Source organism: Mchenga conophoros, linkage group LG17 (genome assembly GCF_057382185.1).
Source record: "Mchenga conophoros isolate Kocher_MC1m ecotype Shallow Benthic linkage group LG17, M_conophoros_male_GT1.1, whole genome shotgun sequence".
NCBI lineage: Eukaryota > Metazoa > Chordata > Actinopteri > Cichliformes > Cichlidae > Mchenga > Mchenga conophoros.
This window is the reverse complement of record NC_140542.1, coordinates 19,789,806-19,810,003: the sequence shown is the minus strand read 5'-3', so window position 1 is coordinate 19,810,003 and position 20,198 is coordinate 19,789,806. Positions and strand designations below refer to the sequence as shown.

Sequence of the window (20,198 nt, the reverse complement as noted above, 5' to 3'; positions counted from 1 at the left end):
AAGTCTAAATACATATAGGTAAGGTGTGAAAGTGTGAATGATTATCTCTCGTTATGTGGCCTGTGAATGACTAGAAAACTCTTCAGGATATATCCTGTCTTCCCGGATGACAACTCCAGTTTGGAATATCAATGTAACAAAAATATATATGTAACTGATTTTTGGGAAAGCAGTGTCATGTGTACTGAAAAACCCAGTTTATTTAGGGAAAGATGTTCACATTTTCAGAGCTCAAGGCAGCTTTCTTTGTTGTTACTATGTGACCTGCAAGTGAGAACAGTCTCTCACATGGGAGGGAAGTGGCAGGACTAATCAAATACTTGCAGGCCAGGACAGACGGCTGTGGGTGGGTCCCTGCTCGGCTGGACCACCACTCCAGTGGGCGGTCTGTCTTGCTGATGGTGGATTTCGCTCTGTACAAACTCAGGGCCCTGTTACACAGGGCTTCCTCATCTGAATCAGAGTCTGAAGACAATGAAGAGGGGAGGAAGCTCTTTGTCTTTACACTGTTCCTGCAACAGTCCAGAACAATCCATTTTCCGAGAGAATCTGTAACTTTGTGCGATGTTGACTTACTGATTTTGGTCCTGAAGCCTGTCATTTCAATAAGTTTGGGCTGCCAACACCTTTTGTTGGTACTCGTGCTACGAGTGCTAACAGCTCCCACAGTTTCTGTGCTCGCTGCAACATGTTGCTGCATTTAGATGGTACCGCAAGGTTGAAGTGCTTTGGTGGCATGCAAACTCCTTTTTGCACAGTTTGCACAAAACACTGCTTTTATCAAGGTTTCCGTCAAGTAGTCTTTTGAAAGAAAAAATTTGATCTGTCCTAGCAACGCGATTCCTTCTGAATCTTTGTAGCTCTGATGTTTGGATCGATGTAATTGGTATACCAGGAAATCGTGCATTGACAAAAGTTCCCCTTTGCTTGGAATGCAAAGTGTAATTAAATGCATTATTTTTTTCTGAAACGCGCTATTTTTTTATTTCAAATTAATTAAGTGGAATTTAGGCGTTAAATTCCCACCCCTAGTTACAACAAGGTTTGGAGAGAATTTGCCAGATTCATATGTAAAGGAACATTTTTTTGTAGAAAGCCAAACCTTTCAGCCTGGACGATAGTGAGGTTCTTAGGTTGCCGCCTGCATCCCTCCTCATATAATTTCCTTAAGGATTATTAAAGTATTCTGATTCTGAAAGCCAACGACACCAGCGAAGGCTGGTTCTGCACTGAAGAAACTAAGTACTTACCTTCAACATATAGGAACAGAGGGGGCTGATACCCCCAAGATGATTCAAAAGGTGAGAGACCAGCTGCAGATAAAGTGGGTGAATTGTAAGCGTATTCAGCCCAGGCCAGTTGACTGCTCCAGGTGGATGTGTTGGATGATACTGCACATCAGAGGGTTGGTTCATTCTCTTGGTATGCTCATTAGTCTGAAGATGAAACCCAGAAGGGAGACTAATCTGGGCTCAAATCGAAGAACAGAACTCCTTCCACATGCTGGAAGTGAATTGAGGACCCCGATCAGAAACGATATCCATGGGGATTCCATGAAGCCAAAACACGTGATCTGTGGTGAGTTGTGCTGTCTCGACAGAAGCTTTAAATCATAAGCACCTCTTTTTTAAGGCACCCAAGATAAAACTTATAAAATTCTTAGGAAGGAAGGATGAAAAATTCCTGTCTGAAGTTTACAAAAATATATATGTATATATTTTTTTTGAGTAGAAGTGAGCAAACATTAACATGGGGTCAACGTTCATGTTATCTTTTGTAAAATTGCTTCTGCCTTCACATGCTTGCACGGAGCTTGATCTGGACATAATGCATTTTTGCACGAGTTACTTTTTAAGCCTCTGCAACGAAGGTCAAGCTCACTGACCATCCTGCATCTAATTCTTATATGAAAGCAATATATCAGCAATGCCTTGAGGGATATTTGCTGATATATAATTTGGCATAAACATTCACTTAAATTCAACAATGAACTGATTAGCATTCCATAGTAAAAGGTCAAGGTCCCTGTGAGCTTGCAAAAAATGTTTTTGGCAATGACTCAAGATTTCACATTCACATTGTGATTAAGTTTTACTGAAATAGTATAAAATGAGGGAGTAGTGACATTTATATATCAAAGGTCAAATCTGGTTAGACACCTGTGTAATTTACAGCCTGACTCGGTGGCAGAGATGCCTTCCACGGCCAAGGTTTTTGTTATGTTGAGTTTTGGATTCCTGTTTTATCTGGTTGTGATCCCATTTCTACTTTTGCTTCCTGTTCTTTTCCTTCCTCTCTCATTATCTGACCCACCTTACTGGCTTCACCTGCTGTTGTCTTTTTCACCTGTGCTTTGCTCCCTCCTGTGTCTCATTGGCTCACAGTGTGTATATAACCTGTCTCCTGTCAGATTCTAATGCTCATTTTCCTGATTTGTGTAACCATTATAGGTTCTTCTGTGGTGTAGACTTTTTTTTCCCCACATAAAGACTTGGAAACTTTCTGTCACGTCATCCTGTTTGCCTGTTTCCATGATCCTTGTTCCCAGTGTATAAGGATGAGAACAAGGACTATTTCTGTGTTCAAATGCATTATTCTATCTTTCATGAGTGATTATTCCTTTTGGTGAACAGTTGCTTGAAGTTTGTAGCCTGCCTACAAGTACAATTGGGGTCCTAGACGTAACTACAACAATTATTTGGGCTTTTGACTGCTTGGTTATTCTACTTTATTCATAGTCAGAAACTCTGGATACAAGTGGCAGAAATAAGCTTGCTTAAAAAAGGTTTTGAGCTCAACCTTACAGTGATCAGCTTAGCCATTCAGGACGAGTTCAGAGTGGAGCTGCTACTCCTCTCCATCAAAAGAGTAAGTTTGGACATCAGATTAGAATGCCTTTTGGGCACCTTGTATGGAAGGTTTATCAGACTTGTCTATATAGGAGCAGCTGCGGACTCACAACACACTGGAGATTATGCCTCTTGGAATGGCTTGAGAAGACCTCAGTATTCCCTAGGAGACCCCAGTCTCATAGCAAAATGTGAAATATTCATGACAAAGCTCATTTACAAAAAAATAGAATATGAAAAAAAAATGTGTCAAGTCTGGCAGTCAAACCATGGTCTCTGGTGTGAGTGGTGAAATCATTCATGATGCCACCCACTCCTCTGCTTCCAAATGCAGACTTCTGGCCCTCTAAAAGTGGAAAATATTCACTTTGTGTACATGGACATGAATCAGTAGACGTGAAAATGGTCTGATGGAAAAATTGTGTTCATGCAAATGGTGGAAGGTGGAAATTCCAGGAACACATTAAATAGATTAAATGTCCTCACTATTTCATAAACCGCAATAAGACTGTTGCCCTGGAAGAAGAAGTGGCCAGGGAGAGGGAGGTTTGTCCACATTCCTGCATCATGCATCGATTTGTAGCTAATGGTTGGTTGCTATAGAACATTTCAGACGCTCTCACTGGTAGTAATTACAATCACACACATCAAAGTTGAGGAAAGGTTAACTCAAGGTCCGCTCACTTCACGTTGACTTTCTCTGATCTCATGTAGATTCAAGAATGAAGTCCTTCATCTCAAAATCAACCCAGAAAATTTGCCAAGTAACAGGTTCTTCATCATTAAACACACGCAGACACCTTGTACAAGTCATACTACATCCAGTCATATCAAATTGTTCTGTCAACCATATTTAAAAATTTAGTACACCAGGCAAAAACAGTTTGTACATTTGTAATGAGCTTGAAAATCAATATTTTGTTCAACCACTGATATTATTCAGCACAGTCTGAACTTTCTGAGGTGGCTTTCTTTAAATAGTCTTCAGAAATAGTTTGCTGGGCTTCTTGAAGCACATTCAAAGCTCTTCTTTGGATATCCCTGCCTTTTGTTCTGTTTGCTGTGTCTGTTTCTTTGTCTGCTGCAACAATAACAACAACAACAATAATAATAATAATAATAATAATAATAATAATAATAATAATAATAATAATAATAATAATAATAACTGTAATAATGCCCCTTTTTTGTCAGGTTTAACATGGTCTATTCAGCTCCTGCCCAAACTTGAAAATGCCCTGGACGCAGGACACTCCCTTGTTCTTTATTTCCTTTTTATTCTCAATTACATGTATGGCAGTAGTTGAAAGCTGATCATCACCTTCTCTCCTTTGAGGATTGTGTGACACTCTTGAGGCAGGTAATTACACACAGCTGATCACACAGCTGATCACACTTTACCTAACAAGCATTATTATCTTCCTCCATCCACAGCTGCAGAGCTGGTTTTCTTGAGGTGAGCAGAATAATGTTCCATTCTGTTGTTTGAGTTTGGCTCTGGGGAGGCCAGTCCATGACTGTTAGTATTCCTTTATGCTGTGTTTACTGTGTTTTGAAGTCATTACCAATGACATACTTTCCAGATGGTGTGGATCAAAATCTGATGGTACTTTTGTGTGCTCATAATTCCATCAGTTTTAAAAAGATCTCACGCACCACTGACTTAAATGTGGCCCCAAACCATGGCAGAGCCTCTTTGACATTTTTCATATTTTCAACTAAAGAAATGGAAACAAACTGTGTTTTGTGACAGGTTTGTTATAACAAAGATAAAGCTACAATTTAAATTTTGTTCTTTGGTAGATTGTCGACTTGTGGGCAGTGTGTTGTGTTAAGTCCATGTCCAAAGAAAAACTTTTAAGACCTTCAGAAAGCCTGGGCATCTGTTGCACAGTTGCACAGTGTTGTGAACATGTTTTCACCTTCACACCAGCTCCTCCTTCTGTGCCTCACAATCAGTTTTCCTGTGTGGCACTGATACAGTGGCGGTTCTGTTCAGTGCTGGAGCTTACGCCAACTTAGTGAAGGCATTTAGGAGCACACCTGCAAGTGGAAGGTCATGGGAGATCCCAGAGTAGATCCAGACCACCAGATATATGATAGCATGTGGAAATAACGTTCCTCTGACTTTAGGGTTCCTGACTGAAATCGGATTGTGATCTGTCGTTACTGCACAACCGCATGCCTCGTAACACAACCAATCAGATTCCTGCATTGGAGAACTCACCAAGAACTCAAAATCATCTATTGCTGAGAGAAGGATGTTCTTTGGTTTTATACTCTTGCTGAATTTCTCCATGACTTTATAAAATGCTTTCATGTACCTCCAGTGGCTCACAGCCCGAGTACGACTGAGAGAAGCAGGAAGCCAGATGATGATATCCTTATCGGCATCCTTTTAATTATCATTTTTATCTTAATCTCCTATTTTCTTGTACATCCTTGCCTCCTACTTTCTTGTTACCTAAATACACTTGGAGAACTGAAATCTGACAAACTAAGACCCGCCCCCACCTCCACCCAGCCACACTGCCTCACCCATCAGTCGCATATTTTACACCGAAGATGATGAATCAGCTTCTTCGGCAGCTTCCTGTGTAAAAGTATAGCAGCAACAATACACACACATATACACAGCAGTCCTTTCAATATGAAGGAGGGGATTTGCAATTTGAGACATTGGTTAAAGAGATCACTGTGTCCAGTTTGGTGAGTGTGGGTGTGTGTTTGTGTGTGATGGAGAGTGTGAGGGATGGATATAGAAATGAAACACACTCACTGTGAAAAGCACCTGACTCAACAGTTTCCCCTTCACTCACATCTGTGAATCTAAATGAGGTGTGTGTTTCTGTCTCTCCTCTATGTGTGTGCGTGTGTTCGATGTGTCATTCACACACCTGCTCTCTTCTTCGGTGGTGTCACCAGACAATATAATGGCAAACATTACAGCAGGAAAATACGTCATTTCCATCTCATGTGCGTTTCTGGAGGCGACGCATTGTCACATGCATTAATGCATGAGTGTGTGTTTGTGTGTGTGTGTGTGTGTTTGTTTGTTTATCTGTTGTCGTTGTCCAGGACAACGGTATAGGCCTGCTTGTCAATCAGGATTACTGTTACAACAAGCGTTACTTTGGCAGCAGTGACTGTTGGCAACCTGCTGGGTGTCACGTTAGTGTTGTGTGTGTGTGCGTGTGTGTGTTAATATTGGTGCTTCATTGAGTTTTAAAGCAGGAGTTTGTGTGTGTGTGTTGTGTGTGTGTGTGCGTGTGTGTGTTAATATTGGTGCTTCATTGAGTTTTAAAGCAGGAGTTTGTGTGTGTGTGTGTGTGTGTGCACGTTACAGACTCATCCTCCTCTCTAATAGATACTCTCTTTATCTCGTCCCTCTCAGGCTTTCTCCATTATTCTCTCTCTCGTTCTTCCAGTCGGCCCCGCTCACCCCCTGTTTATTATTCCCGGTTTCTCTCTCTCTGTCTCCCTTTCGTCACCTCCTCCCTCCCTTCGTCCACTCCCCTCGGTCATCATGTCTCCATAGCTTGTGTCAGATTATTTTCTTCAATTTTCTTTCCTTCCTTTCTCCTCACCTCCTGTTTCCACTTTTCTTTTCCACTTCTTCTGCTTAACGTCTTTTCCTTCTCCTTCTCCTCTCCCAGCCCTAATACTCCAAGTGTCTACTTCTCATCGTCTGCCCCCTCTTGTTTTCTTTCAATCAGCATCCAAACTGCTTTGTTACAGCTGTTTCTTATCTTGGTTCTACCTCTGTTGTCTGCTGTATGCCTTTTGCTTTCTGCATTTTCTTCCTTCCTTCCTTACACTCTGCTCCAGCCCTCATCTTTGTCCCCTCTCCTCCTCCCATTTTTTTTGGTAGTAACAATTTTGTTTTATCATCTTCCTTTTGGATTTTTTGTGTCCTCTCTTCTTATTAGGCCACCTGAATTGCAACAGACACCCCGTCCTCTCCTCCTCCTGTTTCCCTCCTTTCATCGCTCCTCTCACAAACTCCAGGAGCAAAATGCACCATTGTGATAACAAAGTTTTCACAGGGATTATTTCCTCAGGTTTTAGCTTATTCCTGTGTCTGTCAGGTGACTGACAGACAAACGTAACGAAGCTCAGATATGGAAACATTCAGCTCGGCTAAAAGAAATCGAGAGGAAACAGAAAGTTTGCCCGTGTTTATTGTGGATTATCTCGCCGTAGATGCCGTTTCAAAAACTTGAAAAAAGCCGAAGTAAAAATGGCTCCCCGTGAAAACTTCTCCCTGCAGGCGGCCGACCTGTCGGCTCTGACTTCAGAGGATTATCCTTTAACCCCCTGAACCCTGATTCCACCTTAAATTTCTCCTTTGATAGGTTTGAAAGGTTCAAAGACTAAAACAAAATCCAGCTTCATATGACACCATCACATATTCTGTATGGATTTATTCCAAGGCGTGAGTTCGGTGTGTTGAAGCTTTGAAATCAGAGCCAGGGAGGAGATAAGTTCAGGGCAAATTCGAATATGATGAATTAAATTAAGGGTCTCTTCACGGGTAATTTAAAGCCACTGCAATTCTGCTTAACCAACCACGCTTAATGACTTAATTTTATTTTTGGAGGCAAATGGAGCAAATTGGGGTTAAAAGGGAAAGCTATGATTTGTATCGTTAAACGCTAAAGATTTGGCAGCTGGTAGAGATTATTTTGTGTCTTTGTGTTTAGGCACTTTTACACATCACAGAAAGATTATTTTCAATTGCACTTATTTATATTCGGTGGCTGGGAGGCCATGAACACACAGGAAAGCAGGAGGCAGGGAGAGCAGCAGCAGCATCAAGAGGAGGGATCAGTGAGAACAGATACACTGCATGGAAGGGAAGCTGTGGTTGAGGTGGGTTTCAAAGCAGCTTGCAGAGCAGCTTGAGGGAGTGGAAATGCAAAAAGGTACCTGCTGAGCCAGTGGTCATGGGCTGGCGCTGACATCAGCTCATTGGCTGGAATTTCTTCTAAGATGAACTTTGTGGCCTGCCTGAACTGATGCTGTCGAAGTATCAGTCAGCTGCTGCAGAAAAAAAGACAACTAGTGTCATCATTATCATGTGAGTGAGCCTCCTAGATTTACATCTGTGTATGTGCTTGCACAAATACACATTTATGTATGTTTTGTTCTCTCCAGGCATGTTATTCAGCAGTTCCAATCGATAGCGCTGTAGATTGCAGAGGCTCCCGCCTCGCAGTTAGACAAAGTAACCTAGCAGTAAGTTAGCTGGTAGTGGTACAGGTCGTCTACTAATCGAAAGGTCAGTGCTAGCCCTCTCTAAATAAAAGCAGGTGAAGTGAAGATAACTTGTAATTGGGGGCTAATTGGTGTTTCTCCCTAGTCCTGCATAGCTGCAAAGTTTGGAAGAATAACTGCACTTCGCTTCTCCTCTGTGGGAATATTAACGAGGATGAGTCGGCAAAAGGAAATCTTAAATAGTTAATAGCCCCAAATCACTTTATTTATGCCTTTCGCCTTACTTATTGTTTAATCTAAAAAAAAACAGGAATGTCAGGCTCAGTTTTTACTTCTTTGATGGTGAGATTAAAATATTTGTTTAAGGTTCTGTAAACTCCTGACAGGCAAATAATCCACCAGAATGTGATATACTGTGATACTCTTGCGTTGGTTATACAGTATGTTTAATGTGATGGTGTACAAAGGCTTTCAGACACAACCTGAGCATTTGAGCCTAAACTGCAGTTTCAGCGACTGAATGCAGTGAAATGAATGAATTATCTGCACCTCCTCTGTAGTGATGACGTACAGCCCTTCAATATTACGTCTCCAGGTCCAAGCCTCTGCTGCGTTGGCTGAACCTCTCATCCTTTCAATGTGCTGCAGTGCTGTGTGCCTTGTTTCTTGAAAAGAGATGAATCCTAGAAAGCTATTCGGTTGTCATTATGCCTGTTTTTTTTATATACAGAACAATTCAAGCATAGTGCACCTTTAGGCGAGTTTTTATTTGATATGTACAGCTTTTCATCAACAGAAAAACCAAAATAAGTTGCACAACACATCTTAAAACATTTGTTTAAATGCCCGATTTAGCAAATGCGATACAAATTAAAAACCATTTATGGAATTAACATGTGCTTAATTTTTTAAACACATTTGTCAGTTTGTTCAGTAAACGTATGTTTCAGACTCTAAAAGGTTTTAAAAGCACGTGTGGCCCTCAGGCTCACCGATAGTTTAACGCCTTTCAGAGTAACTAAAGTTTTAATATGAACATCAAATTCACATTATTATAGCAAATACTTCAGAGAAAGCAGCAACACGTGAATTACTAATACTCATGTCTGGATGGTGTCAGCTCAGAGGCTCTCTGGGTTGAAATTTTGTTGCTTTTGGTGCTTTTTTTTATGGCATCTGACAGCACATCGGGCACTTCTTAGGTCTTTTCCTCACCGATTCATGTTTGATTGACGCAGTTCCTCTAATGTCCACGTTAGGCTCCTTAATCTCTGTCTAACTTCTTTGTCCTTTTTCTCTGACCACCAGCCGATTACACCAGAACTGAAGTGATTTAAACATCCATGGCTAATGTCATGGTGGTCCATCTTTTACAGTTTATGCTCTCAATGTACTTTTCTTTTCTTGTCTGAGCCATGACCTTTTAAATGAGCAGCCATGTAGTAACCATGCTCAGGGGGGCAAAAACATCAATAAATTAAGTTAACAATCTTAACTTCACTAACCATCCAAAACATCGCTGCTTAGTCTAGTTTTTCATCTTTGCTATTATTATGGGCTTTTTACTGTTTATTATATGTGATCAAACAAGTCACAGCATCATCAGGACATGCAGTGATAAGTTTGTAGAATCTCAGCATTTCACTCCCACAGTATCTGTTCTCATATTATCCCCAATAAAGAGCAGCCTTTGTAAGGCTGGAAATGGAGAGCTGAGAGAGAAACTCAAAGCCAGGTTTCAACACTAAGGTTGTCGAAACGCCTAAGAGCAGCTGTGAAGCATTTGGAAGTCCCAGTATTTTCAATCTTGTTCCCAGTGAAGAGAAATTGGTTTCTGTTGGGCTTTACAACAAGTTTGACTATGTTACACGTAAGGAGACACAGCAGGTTGGCTTCATGCTTTTGCCCTGAGGCAAAAAAAGAAAAGCAGCTACGCGAGGTTTCATCAGACTACAGTGCAGCAGTCCTATTTATTTATTTATTTTTTTTGCTTTGTGTAAAATGTATTTATACTCCTCTGTGAGTCACTCTCATTCAGGCTGTGGACTTTACCTCTGACAACATGACTGTTCATGTTGTACAAGCTGTCCAGAGAGAATATTCCAGTTCTCTGGATGCAGATGAAGCTGTAGAGAAAAATATCTGGTTTGTTTCAACTCAGCTGTTTGACTGCATGTGGGAGTCATCTTCAAGACTTTGAGGAGTTTCAACATTAAAGCAAAGGTTTGGGAGCAAAAGAAGACAACTTTGGAGGACTGAAACAAAAATGTTCTTCATTACATCCAACAAAACATAAAATGATATCTGTATGGATTTATGTGTTTATCAATATTTAGAATTTAAATGATGTAGTCTTCCAATTGATTTCTTCAAATCTAAATTTCATTTAGCCATTGATACATTTTTTTTTTGGTCCTGTTTTTAATTTTTCTTAGCAATTTGTGACACTGTGCAATTTTCATTAACTGATGCCTAAACCTATAAGAATCAAAACAAAAAAAACCCTATAATTATAATAATAATAATAATAATAATAATAAATAATAATAATTATTATTATTATTATTATTATTGTTATTATTGTTATTATTATTGTTAATAATATTAATAATAATTAATTTGCCTTTTTTGATATAATTTATTTCATTTTTTTTAAATTACTGGCAGTTTTGGACCAACAGTTGTTCACAATGCACATGAAAATAAAGTTGAGTTTTTTGTGTAATTTGTTATGAAAACTGAGCCTTTGGTTTGAAACAATGCACCAAAATTACAGGGAAAAACTGTCATAAACTGGAGCGATCTGAACACTGGCTGAACAGCTAGCTTTGGTCTGAAATGGATCCAATTAGAGGCAATGCAAATGATAGTCGACCTGAACACAGAGAGAAGTCGAACCCTGGCAGTGTTCAACCAAATGAGGAGCAGCTGTAGTGGAACAACAAGCAGCCATTTTTCCTCACCAGCTGCTTTAAAAAGCACATTTTCTCCTGCGTTGATGATGATGACAGCAGCCTGCTGTGATTCACTCAGGTATCACATATATGGATTCACACGCCCCAGCATGGATGGAGAAAGAGTTAAACAGTTAGACTGAATGAAAGAGGAAAGGAGGGAGAAAAATAGGATCAAGAGGAGGACGAGAGGACTTTGAGAAAAAGAGAAGAATGGAATAAAAGTAAAAAAGACTCGTGGCAACATAAAGGGACTGTGCTTCAACCTAATTAGACTGCAAATTTGTTTTAACGTATGTTTTAACTGGAAACCCCTCTTAACCCAATGTTGTAACCTTCCATTTAATGTGAACTTCCCCCTCCTAGGAAATGTATCTGCAGGTCGGGTTGAAGCCGCCAGCAATGATTAATCAGCGTGGAAGGTGATGGCATGGTTATGTCAACGTAGATTTTCCGCTGAAGCATAAATTGGACATTAATGGCATCTTCTCATTTCTTTTTACTTTGTTAGTTTCCTTGTGTTTTTTTCTCCTGTTTTTGTCAAATTCAGTCACTTTAATTTTAAACTGTGTAATTTTAAAACTGTATGTACTGTATATTCTGTGTATTTATTATCTCACTCTTATTGCCTGTTTATGCCCTGTCCTTATCTTCAACGTCATGCAGCTCTGTTGTATCTTAATTGCCCCTTGGGGATAAATAAAATCTTCTGATTCTGAAATAATCTGTTGTGCATCTCCCATGTTATATTCATGTTATTTGTCTTTTATTTAAAATTTTTGTGGTCTTATGTGGTCCTCCGTACACCATTCCTATGACTGGGCTCATAAAATAATGTGTAAAGCCTACATTGTTCCACAATTTAGAGAATACTAGTCTCACAATAAGATGTACAATTATTATGCCTACTTTTGGCTTGTGGCCTTTATCGGGATCATCATAACACATGTATATGATGGGCTTTGAACCACATGACCACATGCCAAAAGGCGTGTACTCCGTTCACTGATATGTGGCTGTACACGATTTGCATGTGCTTTAGAACTGTGGTCATGCCCATCATTCCTATTTTATGATACACTTCTTAATAAAGACTGCAACTTGAATGCATTGGTCTAGCAATTAATTTTCCCTTCAGATCTTTTTTCTCTTAACTTTGAAAGCAGGTGAAGTCAAAGCAACAACAACCTACTCTGCTTCTTAAGATTACTGGACTTGGAGGACTGCACTCCAACTGTGCAGTCCTCCAAAATGCCAACGGCACTCTTGACTTGATATGTAAACTGAATGTCGGTTGGTTGACAGTTTGGTTTGAACAGGAAAGGAGAAATCAGTGAAGTTTATAAGAAAGAGGAAGAAGCATTGGGAAGAAATCACACCACACAATAGAGGACAGTTTTCCTTGTTTTCAAAATTGCCTTTAATTCATAACAGAAAAAGTCTTTGTGTCTTTGGACATCTCTCTTCTCTGTGGCAGTCTGCAACACCAACAGAAACGACACCAGCAGTGACATAGTTACAACAATGAGACATTGGTCTGTGGATTATGAGGTGAGAGGCCTCAGGAAGCTGTGGTTTGTCAGTCTTGTTATTTTAGCCGTAGTTTTCAACATGTCATATTTTAATTTAAAGGTTGGTAGTTCGAGCCACCACTCATCTTGACTTTATTCCTCTAGTCTGCAAGCCAAAGCATGCTTGGGGAGGATATTGAAACCCACTAAAACAAAAAGATGCATCCCTGAGTTACTGGGACCTGTTAGTCCTGCATGTGCAGAACAAAAGAATTGTATGAATTTGTGTGAGCTTTGTAAAGTGCTTTCCGGTGCTGTATAAAGCACTTCCATTTACTTGTCGATGTTGAGGTGTTTTCTTTCATTTTTACTGGCATTCATAACTGCTGATATCTCATTCTTTATGTTTATTTACCGCTAAACATCAGCTACGTTGCCAGTGACCTGTTAAGGGTTGTATTACCTTCACATTTAGCTCTTTATATGGAACTCATACATGTTTGCCATTTCCCAAATGAAAGTGGTTCACTGGTGAAGTCATCTTCTATAATCTTTACCAAAAAAAATTTTCTGGTAATAATCCTTTTATTCCTTTTTCTTTTCATAGCTACTTGGCAGTAACTCAGTTCAGTCCTATCCACGCCCGGAAGGCCTTCCCCTGCTTTGATGAACCTGTCTACAAGGCCACATTCTCCCTCACCCTCCGCCACGACCCACAGTACACCTCGCTGTCCAACATGCCGGTGGAGAGCAGCTCGCTGTCGGATGAGGACGGCTGGTTGACCAATCACTTTGCCCGGACGCCTCGCATGTCCACGTACTACTTGGCCTGGGCTGTTTGCAACTTCACCTACAGAGAGACGCAGACGGACAGCGGCGTGACGGTCAGTCCCAACACACAAACACTGACCACTACTGCTGTTGATGCTGTATTAGCCTGTTGAGGAAGTTATATCTCTTCTAGTGATGGCTTATTTTCAGAAAGCATGAGGTTTGTAACACAACTCACAGACTCACAGCTACAGGCGTAAAAAATTAAACGAAGAGAGAAGAAGCACAAACGAGCGCACCTAAAGGTAAACACGTCTAATAAACACAATAAATAGACACCAGACTAAATTCATGGAGGCAAAATAACAATCTCATGATCTAAATTGAATTATCTCTTTTCACAGAGCGTGGGAATTAAGCTTTTGTGGTGCTCTAATTCATTTTTTAAAACATTTCTGCTGTGATCTTGACTTAATGGTCTCATTATGTACCAAATACCAAATGTTGTTGATTCGGTGGCAGCCCCTTTCTTCTTTTCTTCTGTCATTGCTGCTCTGTTTTCTTCTGGGACTAATGTTTGTCTTGAGGCTGAGAGAAAAAACTCTTATGATGAAACCTGTGTGTATAAAACATGAAACACAGCAGTCTGTTCTCTCAACATAATGTCACATTTTAGCCCCCTGTTAATCTCCAGACTAAGTTTCATATCATTGAATCCTAATCTCTGGAGTTAAGACACTAAATATGAGCACAACCGTTTTCTTCAGACAGTAATTGGCATAATGAAGTCCTGATTTGGGAGTACGGGTTTTATATTTCAGTGTACCCAGAGAAAAGGAGAAGGACAGAATATCACTTTTGAATTCAACATAATTAAAGCAGTTTACCAGTGATGTTAGTGCCAATATGTATCATAATCATGCTCATGCAAATAAATAAACTGCTATCTAAATGTGGTTATGAAGATATCTGTGAGACTAGAATGTTTGGTGGTAACCCTATCCTACCTGAGCCTATCATTTGGAAAAAGTCAAAGTGGAAAAGTGGAAATGGCCTGTGGTTCTGTCATTGTGAGGTTTGGTTTATATTCTTTGGTTTTTTATTTTTATTATTTTGTTGGGAGTTTTATGCTATGAAGACTTTGGGTTTATCAATATTTCATTTCCATGTTTTAATATTTTTTTCTTGCCTCGTCAGTATCCCGTTGTATCGTGTTATCAAGTCTTTATTTTTGTTTTGTGATTCCCATTTTGTGTGTTTCTTTTTTACCTTGTGCATTTTCACTGGTTTGACTTTATTTGGTTTTGTCTTAATTAGTTTCAGCTGTGTCTTGTTACCTTGGTATTTCCACTGTTAGCTTGTGTACAGTGATGAACATATCCAGTTTGTCTTTTGTCTGAGCATCTGTTTACCTGCACTCACATAGACCTCACATTCGGATCCTATTCTGAAAAAAAGTGAAAATGTCAGTTAAAATTGGTTTATTCTTTGTTCTCCAGTCACCAAGTCTTGGGATAAAATTTTATTAAACCAAAAAATTCACAGCATTGCGGCTGCTATCATATTCAACAACCAGTACCAACTTAGGCCAAATGTGTCTCTGATGTTTAAACATGTTTAAACATTTTAACTTCCATAAACATGGTGTCATGATCTTGGGTCTTTTGACCCAGCGTTTTAAGTTTTGAGTTTATTTTGTTCATTAGGTTATCTAAGTTCATTTGTTATTAGATTCCCCTTGTGTATCCAACCCCATTAAGTCTCCCTTGTCCTTCATGTGCTTCATGTCTGTGTTTCTTAAGTTGTCATGTTTGCGTTTCATTATGTTTCCCATTTTATTTTAAAAGAGGTCCAGTGTTCCTGCATTTTGTTTTACTCTTCCCCTGTGGCGTTGTTATGTTCATGTTGTGTCTACTGTGCCTTTCTGTTCCATTTTTCAGGTCCCTATGTTCTGTCTCCCCAGTCTGTTAAGTTTACATGTCTTGAGTTCCGTCAGTGTGTTTCCTGTTTTACTTTCACAGTCTGTCCTATGTTAATGTTTCTAGTTTTGCTTCCCTTGTCTCATCCTGCCTAATTACTCTCAGCTGTGCTCTCCTCCTGTGGCTCATTCCCCCTCGTTATCCCTCAGTGTATTTAAGGCCCATGTTTCTCTTTGTCAGGGTTGCGTCCTTCTATCACAATACGGCTGTGTGCAGGCAAGAGTAGGACCCAAACTCGCAGAGACAAAAAGTAAACTCAAAAAACACAGCTTTATTGCTGGTGTGGAGTGGGACACGAAAAACAATACAAAACTAAACTAGGAAAACTAAAGCACAAGGAGCCACAGGGAAAAATCACACAGCTATGAGGGAGGACGCAACCTTGACAAAGAGAAACATGGGCCTTAAATAAACTGAGGGACAACGAGGGGGAAGAGAGCACAGCTGAGAGTAATTAGGCAGGACGAGACAAGGGAAGCAAAACTAGAAACATTAACATAGGACAGACTGTGAAAGTAAAACAGGAAACACACTGACAGAACTCAAGACATGAGTTCCACATGGGAAGAGTAAAAAAAAAATGCAGGAACACAGGACCTCTTTCAAAATAAAATGGGAAACATAATGAAACGCAAACATGACAACTTAAGAAACACAGACATGAAGCACATGAAGGACAAGGGAGACTTAATGGGGTTGGATACACAAGGGGAATCTAATAACAAATGAACTTAGATAACCTAATGAACAAAATAAACTCAAAACTTAAAACGCTGGGTCAAAAGACCCAGGATCATGACACATGGAGTCGCCTTTATTCATGTTGACCAGCACCAACTCCGTCAATCTGCTTCATGTCATAGACTGAATGTGTAGTCTGGGGTCAAGCTGAAAGTAAATGATTGTGACATTAGCTGGTGCTGTTTGCTTTAAGCTCAATCTCTGCCATTTTTTCATGTGAAACGTATCTAGGACTTGACCAAATGTTGTAGTTTAAAGTATTGTTGCTTTATCTTAGGTCTACATATCATAAAGGTGCCATAAAGTGTGTCCTTTGTGGTCTGCTATATCAGGCGGTGTAACTGGCAGTAAATCTCCATCATTAACAATGACAGCACCTGATGCATTGTCGTCTCCTCTGCCTCATTTTTATTCCAAATTTTTAGTTTGCTTAGAGATTATTGCTCAAACACAAAACGTCTTAGACTGAAGACACAGGAGCTGTGAACCAACAGATATGCAAGTATGTAGTAAGCAAACAGTTTTTGGCTTTTTTTTAGATGCTATTGACATTATTGTAACCATAATTATTCACACATGGAGTGGGTTATAGTTAGCAATATATTCATTTCAATTCAATTTTATTTATATAGCGCCAAATCACAACAGAAGTCGCCTCACTTTTGATATCCTTATCAAAATTTGTGGAATTTAAAGATTAGGACATTTCTATATAATGACAATCGCTCGATTCATTTAAAAAAAAAACAACCAAAACACTCCATCAGTGCTTTAACACACAAAGGTCAAGTACTTTTCAAACGTACATAATGAAAACCTGCAGTGAGTTAGAGTACTGCTGCAGCTGATCTGGCCTCCACAGTCACTCAGTCTTAATCCAGATGTCATGGTTTGGGACGAGTTGGATGGCAAAGTGAAGGAAAAGCAGCCAACAAGCAGGGGCGATTCCAGGTTTGTTTACTTTTTAAACGGTGGCTTACAGGGGATCAAGAACCAGTCACGGCTGGCCTGTGGGAAATCAGAAAAATTCAATCAGAAATAAAGACAGCATTGAAAATTGGCTTAAGGAACGCTGCACTCTCCTCTGTCCCGCTAAAGGTAACATGGCAGCAGAGCATAACAGCGGAAGAGGCATTTAGATCCTGTACTGAAGAAAAGCAGCAATACTCAATGTTATTATTGCATCAGTCGTTGATTCATGAATGAGTAAGCTGCTTCTGTTTCAAAGCTGGAGCTTGTTTTATTACTTTTTGTACTAATCCCGGTTATCTCAATATATATTATATCCCAAAATGTTAGATTTGTATCAAATATTATTATTTTAAATTATTTGCAATACCAGTTATTGAACATGTCAAGCATGTCTAAGGAGTACAAAGTATAAGATTAGCATTAGTACTACTAATTTAAAATAGTGAATTGTCATATTAACCTTGGCCAGATTTATATAAGAATTAGTAATAACTTTGTCACAGGTTTTTCAACTTTTAGCTGAGTGTGATGTCATAGAAAGAATAATTCTTATGTGGACATCTCTGGTGTGCTTCGTTGACCTGCGATTCAAATCTTCTGTTTACAGAGGAGCAGGCAATCAGGAGAAAGTTGTGGTGGATTATTTTGAAATATGACTCATTCCAAGCTACCCTAACTCCACGGTGATTAAATGTAACTGTACTACAGTGCAGCACTTGAGTAAATGCAGTAGTTACTTTCAAGCATTCTTGCTTTCCATGTTGTCATCCAGTAGCATTGGGTTGACAGGCTGACAATACTGCAGCCCAGTAGCTTTGGGAGGACCCCAGGGGGCAATTATACTTGAAGGGGGGAGGTTCCACTGCTTTAGACACTCCTCTGCCAAGAGCTCAGCATGTGTTGGAGTCTCTTCAAGACTGTTGGAGAAACTCCAGGAGAGAATCTCATGGAGCTGGCTGAGAGACTGAGGAGTGTGCAGAGCTTTTCTAAACCAAATAAGAAACCTACAATTTGAAACAAATTTCCAGTTGTTAACATGTTTGTCCTTTGAAGACATTTCCATATTTTATTCACTTCAGTATTGATCCACAATGCAGAAGAAAAACTCTTCAGCAGGTCTGTCAGGACTTTACATGACTGGTAGTGTATGTAAATTTATTTGTAAAAACTAATAGTAATCATCTATAAATAAATGTATAATAGCAAAAAGACCTAGTTTTGTTGCTGTGCCTTGCTCTGCTGATGTTGCTGTGATGCGTTTTCATCTCTACACTGTAAAAAAAAAAAAAATCCTAAAATAACAGTAATATTCCGGCAGCTGGGGCACCAAAATAATACCATAAAATAACAAAAAATAACTTTCTTATGAAAATACAGTTATTTTCAGTAATGACAATACAGTTTGTTGCCCTAATTTTACATGGGATTTTGCCTTTTTTAGGTGCTTTTAAACATTAAATTAGGAACATTTTAATGTGATTAAACAATGAAATTACCTATAAACAAGGTCAAAAAATACGGCAATATGAATAACAATACTTAATGTACAGAAATATACAGTTAACAGTTGGTTTAAATAATAATGGATTGCATTCATATAGTGCTTTTTGAGACCCTCAAAGTGCTTTACAATTCCACTTTATAATTCCCCTCTGGCCATCACCAGTAGGTGGTAGGTGAAGTGTCTTGCCCAAAGACACAACGACAGAGAGTGTCCGAGCCGGGGCTCGAACCAACAACCTTCTGATTACAAGTCGAACTGCCAACTCTTGAGCCACAATGGCCCTAAATAACAATAATAATAATAACTAGAAAGCGAAAATTTCAGAAGAAATTTTAAGTGTGCCTATGCCGCTGCTAATCAGTGTAGTTTGCCATTCATACGGCTACAGAGAGCAAAACTCAGCAGAGCAGCCATTCTCCACCATGATCTATGGTAAAACCAAACACCGCTCGCGCCTCACAGATGACAGCTTACAGTTTTGTGTAAAGATGAGGTGACTTCGTACAGCCCGTGGTACAAAGTCCCATTGTACCACGGCAGACCCAACAATGTTTGCATGAACACGCTTTGTAGCATTACTTTATTGACCACTTTTCACACATGGTTGCTGTACCCACACAGCCGGCTGTAGCTTTTCATCTCACAGCCCAACACACACCAAAAAAAAAAAAAACAGCCGAGAGAGCACAGACTTTACGCCTGAGAGGCGTGATTGCAGATGCCGCTCAGGTGGGTCCACCTCCCCTGCAGCAGCACTGCAGACCACGGCCGCCACACACATCAAACATGTAAAATAAATATTTGTGCACTTTTGCATTCACTTTTTGTTTTTTGTTATTTTTACACAGTGTTCTGAATGATTAACAATGGTCTACAGCCAATCTTGTGTATTAGTATACAAACTTTGGTTGTAAGATTCAGATAACTATTTAATAAAAGCTAAATATTTTATATGAGAGCAAGAAAGAAAAGTATATCTTTGTGTCCCCCTTTCCCTGTTAATGCCCTACATGGACCCCTGGCTAAAGCTTTGCTAGACCCGCCCCTGCACAGTTACCAGCTGTCAGCTACACAAAAAAAGGAGCTTGGTGTTATTTGTCTCTCAGAAACAGTTGATAACTTTCCTTCAACTCATTCATGTCACCTAAAAGGTAAACCTGTTTCTCCATCACCAGTTCAGCTCTGATGATTCAGTAAGGAGGTCTCCTGGTTTCGACCAGCCCTTTTTACAGCTGTGGCTCCAGCAAACATCAGCTGATACTAGAAATTAAAATCAAATGAATTCTAACAACAGCTTATCAAGCTTAAATGTGCTGCTGTTGTTTAGCGCAATAAACAAACGAGAGAAAAGCCGATCATTGGTCAGTTTCGTGATTGAAGTTTCAACAGGCGAGAGAATGACAGGGGGGAGGCTGTCATAAAGTTCAACATCAGTAACTTAGTGCAAACACAGCTGTATAGAAACTCCGTCATGCTAGCTAGCAGTAAGTGATTGTAAAAAGTCAGCACAACGAAAATAAACTACACCTAAACTCGGTTTATATGTGACCCAAATAGAGTGCAGTTCATAAGTTCTTACCTGAAATTCAGTTAACCTGACGCTCCGACCGGCAGCCGCTTGCTTCTCCTGCCTTCGGTTTCCCTTATCCACGATTGAGCTCCGCGTTAGCCACCACCGGTCTATCGGCGGCCGCCTCGCA

At 39.7% G+C, this 20,198-nt stretch overlaps 1 protein-coding gene across 2 annotated transcripts in view; it reads left to right on the top strand.

The window, feature by feature from the left end:
- The window catches only part of LOC146555393 (thyrotropin-releasing hormone-degrading ectoenzyme-like), a 271,026-nt gene that overhangs the window by 34,126 nt on the left and 216,702 nt on the right, over positions 1–20,198 (top strand). For both annotated transcript variants that reach the window (XM_085253024.1, XM_085253025.1), the window contains exon 3: positions 13,139–13,415. In XM_085253024.1, coding sequence (XP_085109150.1) covers positions 13,139–13,415 — 277 coding nt within the window. The remainder of the gene's footprint in view (positions 1–13,138; positions 13,416–20,198) is intronic.